The following is a 19,585-nucleotide window of genomic DNA, read 5'->3' as shown; positions in this document are numbered from 1 at the left end:
GTAAAAAAGCAGGACAGACTTCAAGAAATCTTCTGCTGAAGAAAGCCAAAAATACGCAGCAAGAATAAAAAGGCTGCTTGAAGTGAAAAAAAGAAATTGTATTAGTCATTTACAATTATCAAAATATTATTTTAAAGAAATAAAACTCCTTTAAGACATGCAGATTGATAAGAAAAGAAAGACAGTTTTCCACAACTTACAATCTTAAAGTACGTTTGCTGAAAAACAAAGAGCAGTTGAATTAGAAGACAAAAAAGTTTCAAAAGCATGGTCTACGCCAACAAGGAAGAACCAACCAACCACTGCTGAGGACCATAGGAGGGCCCCTCCTGAGACACCCATCAAAATCCACAAGTGGGATTAGCAGTGTGGTGTCACAAAACCCAAGAAAAATACAAAACAAGAATTACAAAAGAAGTAAACAGTTTTGCTAGAGAATCAAAAACCAACAATACCACATACCACCAAGAATAATGAGTCAGTAACCTTTCATTTCCAAAGCCTGTAGATTAGAAGATCCAAAAATCCAGAGGTGAGAGAATTCCAAAAAAAAAAAAAAGAAAACTACAACAACCAAAAAAAAAAAAAGAAAAAAAAAAAAAAAGGCAAAACCACAATAAAGGGAAAAAACCATTTCTGTAATTCTTTTGGGGAGGGGGAGGTAATACATAATTTTCAATTTTATGAAGTTAAAGAAAAAAAAGGATTGAAGAACAACAAAACCAAAAACCTTTTATGAAAGATAAGACAAAAAGAAGGTAGTCCATGTTGTCTTCTGCATGTCTGCTACTGTTCTCCAGACCATCTTGGCTTTGGTCCAGGAAAAGAACAGCTAAGGAAGAAAAAAATGATCTTTTTTTGCTCCAGTTGGACAAAAAAAAAAAGAGGAAGGAAAAAAAAGAAGAAAAAAAAAAGAAGAAAAAGAAAAAAGAAGAAAAAGAAGAAGAAGAAAAAGGAGAAGAAGAAGAAGAAAAAGAAAAAAAGAGGGACAAATGGTACGCTGTGACTGGGCTATGGCCAGGAGACCTGGATATGCTTTCTTTGAAGCATATCACAATTTTTTTTTTTTTTTTAATGGACAAATGAAAAGGGGAAAGGAAAAGGCAATGTGAAGAAAGAAAAGTCACAATATGAGAGTCACTGATCATAATCAAACAGGACAAAGGAAAAAGAAAATCAGATGATGGACATTTCCTTGGTTTTTATTTTGTTTTGTTTTTTTCCTTATGGAAAACAAAACAAAACAAAACCAAAAACAGGACAAAGATGAGAGGGATGAAAGGACAGAAAGAATGAGTAAGATCATTCTGTGAACGTTAGTTCAGCACTCTTACCTCTTATTGGTGTACCACCTGGGTGGATAATATGAATGCAAATAAGATTAGAAAGAAGAAGCATTAGTACGAGAAGAAGGAGGCTAGGGCTTTGGAAGAAGAATCAAATTAGATTTACAGAATTAAATAAGGTCTTAAGAGAAACTTGAATTACTATACTGTTAAAACAGGAATATATTAGATAGTATTATCAGGTTATAAAAGCAAGTTGCATTGTACCACAAAGGGCAAAAAGGCTATAATTGGCTGCACTGCCATTCTCAGAGTAGCATCTGAGTTCTTAGACGTTCTGTTATATAGGGTTAGAAATGTATCAAATATGCCTCAAATACTTAAAGGAAACTTTACAAAACTGTACTTATGACATATTTTAGGAAAATATTGGAAATTCTATTTAAATATATATATATATATATATATATATATAACTATATATATATAAAAAGAGGATATACTGAAGTCTATCTCAAAACAAACACTGCAGTTTAGGCTGGATTATGGCATTTACTGTTCTAGATCTATGTGATACATGTGTACTGTTTCTTTTAGGTGTTGCTATCACTGATAAGACAACATTTCTGTGGAGGTGTGCGTGTGCGCCACTATAGGGGTCTGGTGACTACACTGACTGTTAGTAAAATGCATGCCATGCATTTTAAGAATAATAATACTAATAATATAATAATTATCATAATCATAATAGTCTGAATATGGAAATTAGTGGGGGTGAAGTGCGCTTCAGAACTAAGCACTTACCAATAGATTCTGGAGATTTAAATACGGAGAGAAGAAAGACAGCATAAAAATATTATTATATTCCTTATAATTTGGTACAAAGTTTTCAGTTAAAGCTTTATATACTAAATCATCTATGTCACATGTGAAAAAAATCTTAATTTACATTAACAGAAGGTTAATTTACACAGTTCTGCTGACAACAAGCAAAAAGTAGGTTAACAAGACGATTTAACATCACAGGACAGGTCAAAAGCTGAGAATTCTGGGAAGACACGTGATTAAACAACTTAGATTCTACAACGATATCTATTACAATTGTCAAAGAAAAAAGCTCATTATATCCCAGTGATCAATGATCTGATCTTATTTTGGGATAAGCGTTAAACTCGATAAATTTAGAAATTTGTTTGTCTGTTTCTTGTTTTGTTTTGTTTTGTTTTTAATCTAAAGAGAGCAAAAGAATAAACTAAGGCAGGAGGAGAGTGAGAGAACTGCTAGGGAGGTGCAACGGGCAAAGAGAGAGAGAGCGGCAAAAGCTGGAATCTACATCAAAAGCAGACTTCTGTAGATCCAGAAAATATAGGATTCATAAAGCTTTAGCGTGGACGCACACTACTGTGGCTAAATGTGTTGGAAAAATGCTCAGCCAGCAAAAAAAACCCCAGCTTTGTTCCATAGATTACCCAAAGATTTAATTTCCTTTTTTTTTTTTTTTCAGGTATAAATCTGCATGGGAAGAAGTACTGTGCTTTATGTATTTGTGAGAGGAAAGAAGATGTGTCCAAACTGGCTAATCTTTGGTGAAGTCAAATGTGGAAAAGACAGCAATAAACACATTTTAGATTTTAATTGAAGTGTCTAATGCAGGTTTTGGTTTTGATGAATATAACCATTGGTACTCCTTGCAATTTCTGAATGAAGTCCAATGTTGAAATAAATTTGTTAAAAAAAATTAAAAGGAAAGAAGAAAGAAAGAGGAGAAAATGGATCCATCAAGTACTGCAAAAAGCAGTAAAGAAAAAAATCATCAAAAAATACAGTCACAGCAGTGAGCAATGTGGAGTAAACAGAAGCTGCAAAACACATAGAGACAGACTCTATAGAAAGCTATGACAACATCACAGACATGGACAACACACTCAGTAACACAGAAAAGGAAAGGGGAAAGAGAAATCATTACCTATAAATAAAATTTTTTTTAAAAAGGAAGAGAAAGGAAAGAAAGAAAAAGTGAGAGAGAACAACTCTGGGCGTTGGTGGAAACAGTAACAAGACCCTACCTGAGCGTAGCTGCTTGATGCGGCCATTGTTGTTGCTTGTGTCAACAGGTAAGAAATCTTTGAACCAAGTTATTTCAGGATCAGGATTGCCACTGGCTGCACATAACATGGTAGCTGTACGAGTTCGTTCAACCACCTTCAACTGTGGGCCCATATCAATGGTTGGAAAACCTCGAGGAATTTGATCCTCTGAAAAAGAAATTTATAAATTGAGGAATTTCACGTCAGTTGTGCAGTGCTGCATGAAAGCCCAAATCATCATCCTGCGTAACATTCAGTGTTCACCTAATTGTTTGCAAACAGCAAACAGCAAACAGCAAACAGCAAACAATTGATCAAAATGCTGATACAAAAGGAAAAGTTCATTAAAAATAGCTATAAAGTTTATAATTATAAAATCAGATGAGATACATTACCTAGCATGCATTGGATTCATACTATTGTACCGTATAACGCTGATGTTGCCTGCTTGCCAGAGTCCTTACTATTTTATATGAAATGTCAAATCAAATTACCATTATCTAATCTACCATTAAGGAAATCTAACGTTAAGGAAAACCCCTTCTCTTTATACCAGAGAAATACATAAGGAAGGATCATCATGCAGTGTAAGATCAGGCCACTAACTCAGAAGACCTAAGTTATGTTTCTTGCTTATATCATTATTACTTATCTGCTGCTGCTTGACATCTATTGCCCCTGTGCTTTGATTGTCCATCTTACAGATGGACTTGTCAGAGCTTTACTGCTACAGTGGAGTACTGTGAAGATGAATACATTATATGACTGCAAAACACTGAGACATTCTAAACACTGGAACTGTGTGGATAGCAAAGTTAAAGTGGCACGAAGTTAAAAGACTCACAATGATATTGAATAGATACAATAATGTCTGTTAGAATACTCAGATACAGCCCTAAATTCTCATGCTAGTGTGGTTAATACTGAAATATTAAAAAAATATTGTACAAGAGTAATTGGCCTTCATAATGTGACACCTACTAGCATGTAACACTGAAAGCACAATAGGGTCAGGAAATTTCTCAGAAATCAAGTTTGCATAGCTAAAATAACCTGTTTGAAATACACAATCTCGCTCCTCATTTCCACTGCAATGGCTAAAATATTTTTATTGCAAAATAATATTAATTCCATTCAAAAATGAAAATAAAAAATAACCAAAGAAAGAGGATCAACGTTAACTATAAGCCACATTATTTAATGTCTTGACTAATCATTACTGACATGCAATTGATTAGGGGATAAAACTTACAGGAGTAATTGTTCAAGATTAACTCTCTTTAGTTAAGAAGTGTCACATTTTCAAAGCTGTCAGGTAAGTCTTCAGACTTTTCTGAAAAAATGTATAGCAAGCAAACACAGCCTATAGATCTTTGTAGTTCCTGGGGTGTGATGTTGCTCATGAGCTACTTAACTACTTGCAATTACAAGTGCACACAGATAACCATAGAATTACAGAATGGTATAGGACCTTAAACAACATCTATATTCAACTCCTCTGCCATAGACATAAATCTCTTCTACTAAATCAAATTACTCAGAGATACATCCAACCTGGTCTTGTACCACCTTCAGAGATGGGGGATACACAACCTCTCTGAGCAACCTATTTCAGTGCCTCACCACCCTCAGAGTAAAGCTTTTCTTCTTAAGATCGAATCAAAACCTACCCTCCTTCAGCTTAGGGTGTGGAAACCCAGGGTACCGGGAATATTTCTCTGTCTGCTCTGGGGTGTCCTGACCCCCAGGGGAGCACTGACTTTGACCCACATTTATGGAGAAAACTTCCTAAGCCTCAAAGTAAACTAGAAACCACAAAAGTGTGAAATAGATTGTAGAGATTGTAGATAGCAGTATAGTATGTCACATGGGTGAGAAATTTAGGTTTTAGGATTTTTGGTATGTTATAGATGGGTTCAAGATGGAGGATATAAGGTGTTGTTTTGAGTTCCTTTCTTCTTTCTTCTTCTTCCTCTTTCTTCTCGGATTTAGGTGGTGTCTTGTAATTGGGTAGAAAAATCTCACTGCGGGTCTTTAGGGGTCAGTTATTGGGTTAGAAAGGTGTCACTTCTTAATTGGGTAGCTTAGTTTTTGATTAGACTTAAAAGGCCTTGTAACAAGAGATTGTTAGCCATTTTTGTGCTGTTTTTCCTGCACGTAGAGTCTGAAAAAGTCCAATGCGTCTCTTGTTCCTGACACAGAACTGCTCCAGGAGGGTCTCGCCTGCCAGGGGAGCCCCCAGGGAGTTGCCCAACTTGGGGCCAGCAAACTCACATTTCCTATCCCTTTTGACAAGCTCCTCTCCAGCCTTCTTGTAGCCCCCCTTTAGGTACTGGAAAGCCTAATAAGGTCTCCAGAGCTTTTTCCTTTCTCGGCTGAACAGCCCCAGCTCTCTCAGCTTTTCTTTGTAGAAGAGGTATTCCAGACTTCTCATCAACTTGTGGCTATCTACTGGACTCATTCTAACTAATAAAAGTGTTTCTTGTGTCTGAGGCTCCAGACCTGGACACAGTACTCCAGGTGGGAGTCTCACAACAAAAGAATAGATAGGTATAAGCATATCCCTTGACCTCCTAGACATGCCTTTTTTGATGCAGCGCAGGAAAAGGTTGGCTTTCTGAGCTACGAGTGTACATTGCAGGGTCATACCAAACTTTTCATCCACAAACATCCTGTCTTTCTTTGCAGGGTAAACCTCAATCCATTCTTCACTAAATCTGTATTGTTATTTGGAATGACCTCAAAACAGGTACAGAACCTTTCACTCGGCCTTGTTGCACTTCGTCAGGTTCCACCTCTCAAGCCTGTTAAGGTCAAGCCACGTCCTTCAGTGTGTTTACTCCACCACACAGCTTGGTGTCATTGGCAAATTTGCTAAGGGAGCACTCAATCCCACTGCCCATGTTGCTGACAAAGGTACCAAGTAGCACTAATCCCAATACAAATCCCTGAGGATCCTCAGTTGACACTAGTTTCTAACTAGACATTGAGCTGTTGACTGCAACTCTAGGACTGCCATCACCCCGCCAATTTTTTATCTGCCAGGAGTTTCACCTGTCAAAATTCGTATCTCTCCAGTTTGGAGACAAGGATGACATTTGGGAGAGTGTCAAAGGCTCTGCAAAAATCCATATACGTGATTTCTGCTGCCCTTCCTTGTTCAACACTGCTTTAACACAATCCTAGAAGGCCACTAAATTTGCCTTTAGTGAAGCCATGCTGGCTGTCACCAATCACCTAATTATTTTCAGTGTTTCTTAGCACATTTTCCAGGAGGATCTGTTCCATGACCTCTACAGGCACTGATGTGAGACTGTCTGGCCTGTAGTTCCTTGGTCTTCCTTATCTCCTTTTTTAAAAGTGGGGTCATGTTCTCCCCTTTCCTGTTGGTAGGAACTTCACCAGATTACCAGGAGTTTTCAAATATGATGTGTAGTGGCTGCATTCTTTCATCCCAACACTCTAGTCATAAGAGATGTCCCTGTGTTTCCATGATGCCAATTAAAGTCATAGATCTGCAGGCATCCACGCATCTCTAGTACTACCCATGCTGCATGTGCTAGCACAAATGGGTTTTAAGTTGCTCCCCAATGAAGCTGACTTTCTGTCTGGTGTGGCTGGAATGTCTTGGTGCTGTCCCTCAGGTGTTCTGCTGCTGACCTGCATACCCTCTCCAGGCTCTTTCTGGCTCAGCCATCTAACTAGTATGTGTTGGATGGCATGTCCCACACCTTATGACTATTAAACCTGATGATATCTCCCTCCCCTGTCATATCTCAGTTAAACCCCTATCAATAAGCCCTGCTAGCCCTTCACCAAAGAATCTCTGCCCACCTTGGAGAGAGCTGAATCCCACTTTCATTCAGCAAGCTGGTGCCACATATAGACCATCCCATTATCAAAGAAACCAACATTTTGGTAATGACACTAGTCATGGAACCGTGTGGGTCCATCCATTTCTTTCAATGCTAATACTTGCAACTGGAAGAACAGAGGAGAAATAACCTGCACCCAATTCACCAACCATTCCAGGGCCTTGGTAAAGTGAACACAACTGTCCAGAAAGCTTCCATGACTCCTTAGAACTAGGATTTCTACCAATCAACTGATAAATGTCAAATCTTTCATCAGCCACAGGCTCTTCCCAAAGAAAGGTATGTTTCATGTCTGCTGATAAAAGTCGTTGGTATTAGCTGACAAGATTTGACTTGTGACAAAACAGGATTTTTATTACATTACCTTTCTTACTTGGCTTATATAGAAAACCCTAGAGTCCTTTTGCATATACCTAAGTGTACAACAAAGATAATCTGTCTTGAATGTTAATAGGATGGAGTAGTAAAAAGCCTCCCTTTCTTATTTTTCATATGGGCAATTAAATACCATCCATCTGCCTTAGGCATAGAATGTCTTTGAATGAATGTGCTTCATGAAATTTTCATGAGAAACATCACAATCTAACATTCAAATACCCAGAACTGTTATATTTTTGACAGTTGTGGCTGGTATCCAACCTGGCTTTCAGGTATTTGGCAATAAACCCAGATACACAACATCAAATGGACCAGAGAAATAATGAAACTTCCAGTTGGAGGGTTTATCACGGTGGATTTCATTTTTAAGATGTTAATTACCTTTTTTCCCTCTAAGTTTATTCATTATTTGTACAACTGTCTTTACACTTTAGCAATATCAAGGATGACAGATCATCAAACACTCCATGAAATAAAGCTGAGCATCAAATCATTGAACAACTACATCTCAGACCTAGTAAGAGAAAAGTAACTATTACAAATTTTTTATATACTGGTACCTCTACAATTTTATGTGAGGTGGCCAGAAAAATACTTTTTAGTGATCATTAATATGCTCACTAGGTTCTAAACTACAGTATATACTGCTCTTCCCATGTAATATTCAGTTCCAGTCAATTAGTTTCCAATTCATCAACAATTTAGATCAGACTTGACCTTCTCAAAGCCATTTGGTACTGTCATTTTAAGAGGCCATTAAAGGTCAGATTTTTCTGTCTTTGTGGCTTAGTGACTTATACCTGTAATATGTATTTTGTTTAGGATGACAGATACAAGTGATTTAGAAATAGGCTACATTCTTTGAATTTGTTATTTGTCTTAAAAGTGCTGAATTTCATTATTAGCATTAAAAGAATGCATTTAGTACTGCACTAGTATAATTTCCAATCACTGCATGACTCCACAGAAGTTATTTTTCAGTGTACAATCTGAACAATGTAGAAAATTACAGAGAGAGGTTACCAGATGAGCCCTTAAAAGAGAATGTAACAAAATGACCTTGCCTTGCTTTGTATCATGGCTCTCAGTATTTCTCAACTGTCTGTATATTCAATCAGTTTGACATTGTTCACCCAAGGCACCCAGAATGGACAACAAACAGAAGCTGGGAGCCACTGAGCTGCTGGAAAATTGTCACCTTCTTACCATTACTGAAACTTTGTGGGATGTGACTGAAGTGTGACTATTGATGGCTACGGGCTCTCCAGAAGAGACAGGTGAGGAAAGAGAGGGGCAGAGGGGTTGCCCTCTACATCAGGAGGTAGACTGAGTGTGAAGAGCTGTCTCTGAAGAGCAGCCACGAGCAGGTCAAAAGCCTGTGGGTAAGGATCAGGGACCGAGGCAACAAAGGGAACCTTGTGGATGGTTTTAAGTACAGACCCCTGATCAAAGGGACCCTATTGATGAAGCCTTCTTGCTCCAGCTACAGGAGGCATCTTGCTCACAGGCTCTTGTCCTGCTGGGGCACTTCAACCGTCCCAAAATCTGCTGGGAAAGCAGCACAGCAAGCTGCAGGCAAGCCAGGAGGCTCTTGGAAAGCATGAGGGATACCTTCTGGAGCAAAGGAATAGACAGCAGCCCTAGCAGAGGGGATACAACCCTGGATCTGATGGGCACCAGTGTGAGTGAGCTGATCTTGAGCATCAGGGTTGGAGGGAGTCTGGGCTGCAGTGATCACGCATTGCTGGATTTTGCAGTCCTGAGGGGTATGGGCCAGGCGAGGAACAAAGTTAGGCCCCTGAACTTCAGCAAAGCAGACTTCCAGCTGTTAAGGAGATAGCCAGTGAGATCCACTGGGAGACTTCCCTCAGGGACAAGGCAGTGGAACAGAGCTGGCAGGTCTTTAAGGAAGTCTTCCACTGAGTGCAAGAGCTGGCAATCCCCAGGAGCAAGAAACTGGGCAAGGAAGGCAAAGGAACAGCAGGGCTGAGTAGGGAACTGCTGGTCAGACTGCAGGGAAAGAAGCAAATGGACAGGCAGGTGAAGCTAGGATGGGTGGTGACCTAAGAAGAGTAGAGAGATGCAGTATGATTGTGGAGGGATGAGGTCAGGAAGGCCTAGATGAAGCTGGAATTGAACCTGGCAAGGAATTGTTCAAGGTCAGGATGGATAGGGCTCTCAGAAATCTGATTTAGTGGAAGGTGTCCCTGTGCATTCTAGAGGGTTTGGAAATAGATGCTCTTTAATTATGTGTTGGCCTTCCAACACAGGCCATTTTATGATTCTATGATTCTGTGTTCTGTAAACAATGTCCTTGCTGCCAGTTTAGTAATTGCTTCCCTTCCAAGAAAATTTATTCGAAAAAGCACATTAGCCTTTACATTCAGATTTCAATATAAGTATACCTAAAACAAATGTAAAATACGTAATTTTACTTGTTGCTGCATTTGTCCTGGGGGTGAGCTTGCCCTCATAAATGCAACAGCATTTAGAGGCTCAAACTCATTGTTTTTGTGTGAACAGTAATTTTGATGGAGTGTTAGCTTGAAAATAGCCACAAGTTAAAATTATGCTCTTCCAAAAAAAGAAAGCATACTTATCTTTAAGTAGTATTGATAGTAAAAAGCATAGCTATGCCACAACTATATATTATAAACTCTGTTCTGCTCATCACTTAACTTTTATTTCCTCTCATCTTAACAAAAAAAAAAGGTGCTGTTGCATCTCTTTTTTAGGTTTATTTTTAGCGATGTAATTATTTCATAAAAATTCAGGAACTGAACTTCCCAAGTTATGAAGGTGTACTGTCAGGACTATGTATATACAAAGAAAGAAGAGGATTTCAGTACAAGGGCTTTGACCCTTTATGGTAAACCTGCATGTCTAATATATAACACAGCTAAAGAAAGAGGAAGACAGTCATATTTAGCTAGGATTTGTGCCACAGCTTCTTAACATTTTGACTACTTTTTTCCGTAAAAAGGTTACTTTCAGATCATGCATAGGCCCTGTTGGCAGCAAGAAGAGTGTTAGCTTTTAGAAACAGATTGAGTCTTGAAGTCTTAAATTTTGCATAGCTACCTTACTGAATCACTCAAGCAATCACAATCATGTTTTAACAAGAAAGACTGAATAGTGTGAGTAGTCTTCTGAGTTACAGTACAATATGATTATATTACTATCATATGGATAAAAAATACAAATGTGAAGTATCCAAAGCAAATTGTTATGACTTTGGTTTTGGATTACAGACTATAAAGGCAAGGTAATAGCACCAAGACTCAAGACCAAGGACTCGTGACCAGATAGTTGTCAAGCAAACTGGCTAACATGTTTCTTAAGTATTTAATTTCACCTTAACTATTTTCACCATTGAAACTTCCATGTTCCAGAATATGAATTTGGAGTTCATATTCATATGTAGAAAAGAATATTAACCTGTAGTTAAATCTGTGTAATCTGCCTAACTGAAATAAATACTTATAGTGCTAGACTCTGTCTCTTGAAAATTTTGCTTATGTAAACCAATAATTCTTATTGTGCAAATGGAAGGTAGTTTTCTACTCTATTCAGGAAGAAAAGAAAGTGAATCTGTTTCAAGATTCACTGATAGGTTTGCCACAGGCAAATTTTAGTCATTCTGCAGCTCACAGAATAAAAATGCACACATGGAACATTCCCAGAATACATTATAGATACTGAAGATAAACTGCCACAATTAAGTTTATTATTTCAATTAACAATGTAAATAAAGCTTTTATTTTCACTATTCCAGATGGCAGCAGCATATAATTTGCACTGTTTTGACATCATGACTGTATTATTCAAAATCATTCTTCTTCCTACTGAACTGAATGCAGGATTGAGAACAGTAAAACCAAAGAGACTAGGAGAGGAACTAAAATCACCATTTTACAGTGAAGTTGGTATTCTGTGCTATTATTGAAGAACCATGCATATAAAGGAATTAAAAAAATAAAACTAGAGCCAATTCTAATTATACATAAAAATTAAATTGGATTTAAAAGATATAAAGCACCAGAGAAGTGCCAGTTAATAAACATTATTCATACTGAAACACTTTACAAGGCAAGTTTTGGGAAATAGAAGTAATTATAAACACACAATAAATTATTTTGTGGGATCCTTTGTTCAAAGTTGCTATATACAGATGGATAGTTAGTGGTGGTGTACATCAATAAAGTAGGGTAATGGCTACACTAGAATAATAGATCTTGGTATTGGTCGGGAGTTCTCTTTAATTTCACACTATTTTAGCACACAAAGAAAGTGAATTAGACATTGATAAGATGATCAGTAAAAATTCAACATAAGAACAGCTGTCCATACCATCCCATCAAAACCCCTGCACTTTGAAGTATCTTCACATACTGAAGATATGTGCAAAGCACATTTTGATAGAAAACAAATTTGTTTAGTAGCTCTGTATGCAATTACCCTGCAAATTGCAAAGTAATGTCTATATAACAGAACACAGAGCCACTTAGACTGAATTATCATTTGTATGAATGTTGAAGCAGCAATTTCACATTGCATTAGTCAGTTAACATTCATTGTTATTAGCATTTAGCTTTAAATAAGTTCTCTGTTTTAACAAATGAGTGCACTGAGCCTTTGAAATTAGATATCTTCTAATAAAGAAAAAAGAATTTGCACCTTTCAGCAGTTCTCAAAATCTGTAAAATCAGACTGCACATAGCAAGCTTTTCCCAAAGTGACCTATCTCATTGACATGAACAATGAAATACCTCTCACTCTGCTTTGACAATGACATTCTGAACAAGAAGAATTAACTTTTGTAAGTTCATCACTCATATGAAAACACAAGCTTCAAAATAAGGGTTTATTCTCAGATTTGTACACAAGCATGCCATAGCTTAGAACAGAGCATATTATCTGAACATCAATATGCCCAAATTTGGTTATGATTGAAATTTTAGTTGTCTGTCTGTTCTGTTCATTTGGAATGCAATAGGAAATACAAAAAGCTGTGTCTCAAAAAAAAAAAAAAAAAGTAGGGAATCCAAGCATCTCTTCCAGATGTCCATTATCTAACACAAAGAGAGGACTCAGAGTCTGAGGTAATGAAACAAAGGCAGAGAATGTGGTCGTTTAAAAGCAAGGTATCATTTATTTAGGAAAAGAAATGCTAAACCTCTGAAAAAAAAGAGGATACAGCATCCCATGTATTTCCATATGCAAATATTCACAAGGAAAATACTATATTTTTTTCACTGGTTAATAAAACACAAGAGGACTGTAAATGGTGGCAATATGAATTCCCATGATTACTGCTTCTGATTTAAGGCTTAATTTCCAGGCAGGGTTAGGATTTAGATTATATTAAATCAGGGTTAAATTGGGGCTTGCCAAGAATCAAGATCAGGAAAACAAAAAAGCATGCTTCCTCTATCCAGTCAATATTTTGAATATTACTAATATTTATGATTTTACATTCTCCCTACTTTTATTTGAAATATCAAGGGGAAAGCAGTGCAGTGTGTTTTACACTTTTTCACATCACATACAGCTTTATGATGAGGTAAAAAGATGAGCTGCAGGTTCATATGTACACCAGAGCACACTTTTCATGTTAGTAATCTGAATATACTGACTGGTCCAGAACACAAAACCCCATTATTTTCCTTTTATTCCTCTCCTTTCTACTCATTAGTACTCAGTGTTAAAATATTTATACTAGCAAATACATATGACACTTTCTATAAATAGTTACCTCATACTCATTCAGTATAAAGCAATACATACTGATAAGTGTAAAGCAATAAATCATCACAATCAAGTTCCAACATCTCCGTTTGAGAATGGGGTAGAAGCATCTTGTTTTCTTGCATTCAAAAGAGCAAGAGAGAAAAGAGGAAGTAAGAGCAGCCTGTCAAAGGAGTTCTCAGACCATATAGTCTGCCTCTCCCTCCTTCCTTGTCACGACCATTTCTGTTACTAATGTTACACCGCTTTCAAGGAATTGTTTCCTCAATGCCATAATCTTCCTTAATGTTTTTTAATGCAGCCTACACACTCTGTAACCCAAATTGTCAACATTAAACTATAGTAACTGCATTAATGTCACAGCTGCAAAATTTAAGAACCTGACAAAGCAACTTGTCAAAACCATTAACTTTGTTGAAGTATTGTTTTTAAAGGAGAACAACACTATTTTCTGCATTTCTAGCTCAGCATCCAAGTTGTACATTTTAGAAAGAGAAAGAGGATATTTTCACTTTGATAAGTGGTTAGATAAATGCCCCCAAAGACCTACTGTTTAGCTCCCTAAAATAATGAAATGAGGAATAAGGGTTATGAAATTGTATTCCTTAAGTTTTAAAAAAGGATATTTCATTCAGGATGTTAAAAGCCCTTTCGGTGCAGTGAATTCAACAGTAAGGTAGTGTCTATGCATTTCAAATGATTTTCTGGTGCCCAGCACAACAATGCACCTGTATAGACTTAATGATTTGAATGTTACTGCATCATTTCAATAAACAACAAATGCAAGTACTAAAAAACAAACCAAAAATACCACAGAAGTCCCATTACTGCTGAAGAGACAGGGAAAGAAGAGATATGTTGTCAAAACAGAAAATAAACTTTGAAAAAATGCAGTCGAAGAAGATATCCCAAGAAATTCAGTACTATTCAGTGTTGTACTAATGTTACTTATACAAAATATGAACCATTTTTCTACATCCAATGCTGCATTCATCTTCATTGTTCTGCAGACCACGCTTACAACATTCATAATGCTTACATGATTTCAGATAGCTGACATTTTACCGTCCTTTAAAAACTAAGTAGCAACTTCAAAGACCACCAGCAAGAACTTTGAGAAAAAACAATCTCTTGTATTTTGGTCCTAAAATGTTTATGCTTCTTTATTATCAGTTAGGCCAACATTTTCTAATTCTCTAACTTTTTGGCATTTAGCAGCTGGCTTTCCACAAAAGTCGACATCATGGAGATGACAGCTGCAGAAACATGACAAAGGTCTTGCCTGAACACACTGAATATCTCCCTCTGCCCTAAAAAGTCTGAAAGATCTTGGAAATTATCAGCACGTACCTCACAAATCTCCATGTGTGTTGCTGATCATGATTTGCAGTTCACACAGGAAGTAAGACTATGTGAGCTTCTATTACTAACTCAAAAGAGTAACAAAACAATGTTTTTACAAGATAGTGTCCTGCTGAGGCCTTCAAAAACTGACAAAAAACATACTTAAATGCTTCTACCAGTTTTATAGAAGCTTAAGAGAAACATCTTTCTCACAAGTAAAAATTTAAAAATGTTTCCAGAAAAATTACCACACATAGCACTCTTATGTTGTGCTTGAATTTGGACAAAGTATTTTATTCCAGGAAAAGAGATAAAATTCCTTAGAAAATACCTCATTCTACACCAAAACCAAAAATGTTACCAACTGAGAGCTGTAAGTTATTGCTTCCTGATTCAAATTTAATACAGGACATCAGAAACTACCAAGGGTTTAGGATATAACACCTGCAATTTTGGGGATTATTTTTCAAATGATTCTGAGTCAGGTAAAAGTGTATATTCATTATACATCAGGCAAACATGTAGTAAGGCTAAATCAACTGATGCACAACACATACAAGGCCAGTGGGTAACAGTTTAAATTATGTGATTTCTTCTGAGTACATCAGATAAGCTACAGAAGGTTTCTGATATCTTTTTCTTTCCTATTTTCTTCACTACATGATAAAAGTTCTTTCCAATTAAGGTAAAAAAAAATAAATAGGTATTATTTATGTAACATGATTTTGCAAAGTGTTTTAAAAGCAGACATATTAATTATAGTGAAATATGGGTACAGTTTGATCTTTATAGCTCCATAAAATCAGATTTTTTAAAATTTCATAACTAATTTCTTATTTTCTAAAGTATTTAGTAATATTCAAACCACTGCACATTGAAAAAGATCATTCAAAACCTATTTTCAACATTCTGTAACATCATGTAATAGTACAAAAATCCTCCATATTTCCTAAATCTAGGTATTCTGTTCAAAATAATCATATGCAGAAAAATATTTCTTGATTATCTTCCAATAGCTTTAAAAGTTTTTCATTACATAATTTGTCTAACTTAAAGATATTGAGTAGTCTCATTGAGGAAACTGACTGTAATGGAACTATTTACACACATCTAAGCATGTTGCCAAAACAACTGTCACATTTTCTAAATTCACTGCTATTTCATTTCGTAAGTTATTGCATCTCATTTTTTCTTCCTACACCAAAGCAAACCAGATAATTTACAAATTTTCCCACACACATGACAAATTTTACATTCTCTGTAACTGAAGTCAACTTGCATGCATATCACTTGTCTGCCTGAGATTCATAAAGTGCTGTTGAGATTTTATGCTGAGTATAATAAAATTTAGATATGCATCATCAAGAATACCTCATTTTACCATGATAGTAGGAATAGATCTTATGCTAAGCAAACACAGCAGAGAAATACATGATTATTTTCTTGTATCATGGAAAGAACAAGGAAACCACTTAGAATTTATTCTTATCAAAGCCATCAAACTTCTTAAGGCCTGAACAGGCAGTCTTTTTTACACAAAAAACACTATAAATTAGTTACTAGAAAACCAAGATAAAAGCAAAAAGAAATTTCCTAGTTGCTATTTTGGCAATGCAGTTGAACTAACACACAGACATGCAATAATTGATTAGAAGTTCCATGGTATTTTATCAACATTCATGGCTAACAACTATGTTTTAGATCACAATAAGATGCTGAGGCAAACGACACTGAGCTTTTAGCACTATACCAAAGTACTGAATATTAGCTAAATAGCAAAATTACCAATTACCACTACCGCTTGTTCTAGCAGCTCCATGTCGATCAGCCTGCTATTTAGAGGTTATAAGACTGAAAGGTCATAGCTGGAGGTTGTGGAGAAGTAAGGGAAAACTACACTCTAAGGCAATATGAGATGTTTGTTTAATAATTATTACAATAAAGCATGTATGTTTTCTATTCTTTTGATGTGTATATAATACTAATTATCAAGAGAAGAAGCAAGAAAAAGAATAGATGCTGTAAATCCTAGAATTCATATTTAGCACATGTATTGCAGGCAAAACAAGGACAGTATCCCACAGAATGATCTAGAAATTGAATAGCACCTTTGTTAGTATTATTAACAGTGTTGAATAGAAACATTCATTTTATATTGATTTTATTTTACTGTATCCTTAGTATTCTAAGTGATTTCTATTGTTCCATCTGCACATAAATTTATGCTGTTATAGTAAGGTTCTGCCTTTCTGTATATTTGCCTTTCTATGTATTTCTCTACCAGTAGTGTAACAAGCTATGTTTATTTCCTTAAGACTATGGAGATGAATGCTCAGAAGATCCTGAGTTTTAAGCTTTGGTCTTCCTGGTATTTTTACTCTAGAGACAAGGACCTTTTAAAACCTTTTTTCCTTTTCCTTTCCCTCAAAATTTTCTTTCAACAGAGGAGTCTTTCAGCCAGTGTTTAGTCTTCTGTTCAAAACCACATCCCTAGAGAGTTGTAACTATTTTGTCAATCTCTCAAAAGCAAAGATAAGAATTTAAAGTACTCCTTTAGCTGCAAAATTAACTCCTTGTTCCCCTCCCGTTGTTAAATTCATTTAAAATTGCTGGTGCTCTCAGCTGTGGTCAACTGTAAGGCATCTGTAAGGCAGATATCTGTAAGGTAGAGTTGGTGCAGGACATCTCCTGAGATTCAGCTACACAGTGCTGGCACACACTTTACACCAGACAGCTCCAGTGAAGGATCTGAAGTTAGTCCATGTACCTCCTGTGGCTAACACCAGAGGAAATTAAAATTTAGGAAGATTTTATTGCAGGTTTTGAAGTTATGGTATGGATGGATTACTTTATCTCCAATATGACAGCTGTCCCAGCTCTGGTATTGCTTTATCATGTCAGATAAACACTCTACTTGCAGCATTGAGTACTAGAAGTAAATAAGTACAACAGTAAGTAAGATTTGGTGGTAACAATACTATTCCTGAGTGTGACAATTTACTTTTCCAATTCTGAGACTATCATATGTGATCAAACTCCCACCTCCAAAGTTGTTTAAGAGATGCTTAAGTGTGTACTGCTTTGCAAGATGTAGGTACAGAAAACAATTATGATGACACACTGCTTTCTGCCTTTTGTAAGATGTTTTTCATATGGAAAGGGACAGCTAAGTTCACTCAAAATTTGGTGGGAGTGTGTCAGCCTACTGGAACATACAGGGTAAAAGACTGTGGGTAAAACTCCCAGAAGAATTTTAGCATGCAATTCTGAAAGAAGAAATGATAGAGATGTAACATCTGCAATATGACTATGCATGTGAGATACTTGCACTCAGATTCAAAACAGCATAATGATCACATCTGCATGCAAATTCCAAAATTTAAATGTGATGAACACATATGTGGCACTTAAAAACTGAAAAACAAGCCTCAGTTTCTTTCTGAGTAGTGAATGCAATAATCACTCCACAGATATTAACAGTAATTCCAAGCTTTTCAGATTAACTAATGCCATATTTGATTCTGTTTTTTTTTTTCCTTAACTTAAAAGGAAAATCTAGCTCATACTAGAATATTAAGAGCAAAAGATGATGTATATTTCTTTTTGTATTCCTAATGCCAAGCAGTCACATTTTATTTCAGGGATTATTAACAAACAACTTTGTTCATTAAGTTTGTTCATGTTGAGTCACAGAAATGAAAAAAAAATCCTTAAATCCTATTCTACCATTTCTAGAATTATTTCTTAACTTCATGTTCACTCACATGAGCATGAAATCTTGTGGGAAATGCAAAGTATTAAAAAAAAATTAGAAATGTTTGGCTACATCTAGGCACAGATTCCAGCTTGTGAACTTGAAACCCACAGGTGACTAGAATAAACAAAAGCATATAATATTTTAAATTCCTATAGAGAACTCTACAGAAATCTTAGTAAGTACTTTTAGAATGATAGTAATTAATTTTCGCTAATAGTTAACTAATTTTACTTTTTTTTTAATAATTTCCACAGATAAACATATGATCTTAAAACCAAATCAGAGACTTTCAGAAAAACATAGAAAGCAAAACTCTTATCCTAGAAACACATAACATTTGAAGCTGCCTTCAGAGAGTCAAGATTTCACTTCTATGTTTTAGTGAAGAAAACTGAAGGACTGATTATACATTTTTGTAGTGAACATATAGATGTTAGGAAGAAGAGGCTTCTTTACAAGGCATACAGCCAGGACACTCGAACTTAAACACATATCACCTTCATATGTTCACATATCAGCTTGATATGACACTCAAATTTAAACACATATCAACTTCATTTCTGTTGTGATACAAGTAAGGAACAAGTCACTGAACTATGCTGGATTTGGGCAAGGATGTCTGCTTCTGTCTTTCTTATACTAAGTAGCATTTTTAGAAGTTCGGTAAACTTCTGTGTGACTGTTTTAAAGTTCGATATCTATAAGAAAATACTATTTTAATAAGCAAATGACCAATAATGAATCATACCCTGATATAAGTTTAAAAACAGTTGGTACAATTCTTCAACACAATCTGAATTCGTAGCAAAAGACAGTTTGTGCACTATGCAATGATCCTAGAATCTAGCAAACAGCTCTGTGGTTCATTTCCACAGCCAGCTGGTCTTTCACAAAAAATGGTTCCATGTTCTCTGCGTAATTATTACTCATACACATGGAATAAATCTGTTCTGCCCAGGGTTTTCACTCAGATCTCCATTCAGTATCTCTCAACAATATTCTCTTTCAAAATAACAATGGACAGAAGGGTTGAAGGACCTCAATTTGTCCCAAGATACAGACACTGACCAATAAAGCATTGCAATTGGAAAGTAACAACCCTTGAATTTC

The 19,585-nt window shown here is 36.0% G+C and overlaps 1 protein-coding gene across 1 annotated transcript in view; it reads right to left on the bottom strand.

Annotated features, from left to right (window-relative positions):
- The window catches only part of PTPRD (protein tyrosine phosphatase receptor type D), a 978,753-nt gene that overhangs the window by 145,205 nt on the left and 813,963 nt on the right, over positions 1–19,585 (bottom strand). Inside the window, exons 12-14 of the mRNA XM_054004205.1 lie at positions 3,353–3,541; positions 2,091–2,099; positions 1,335–1,352 (exon numbers count right to left, since the gene is read on the bottom strand). Of these exons, the coding sequence (XP_053860180.1) occupies positions 1,335–1,352; positions 2,091–2,099; positions 3,353–3,541 (216 nt within the window). The remainder of the gene's footprint in view (positions 1–1,334; positions 1,353–2,090; positions 2,100–3,352; positions 3,542–19,585) is intronic.

Source organism: Vidua macroura, chromosome Z (assembly GCF_024509145.1).
Source record: "Vidua macroura isolate BioBank_ID:100142 chromosome Z, ASM2450914v1, whole genome shotgun sequence".
Classification (NCBI taxonomy): domain Eukaryota; kingdom Metazoa; phylum Chordata; class Aves; order Passeriformes; family Viduidae; genus Vidua; species Vidua macroura.
The sequence above is the reverse complement of the archived record's forward strand: the minus strand, read 5'-3'. Positions and strand labels throughout refer to the sequence as shown.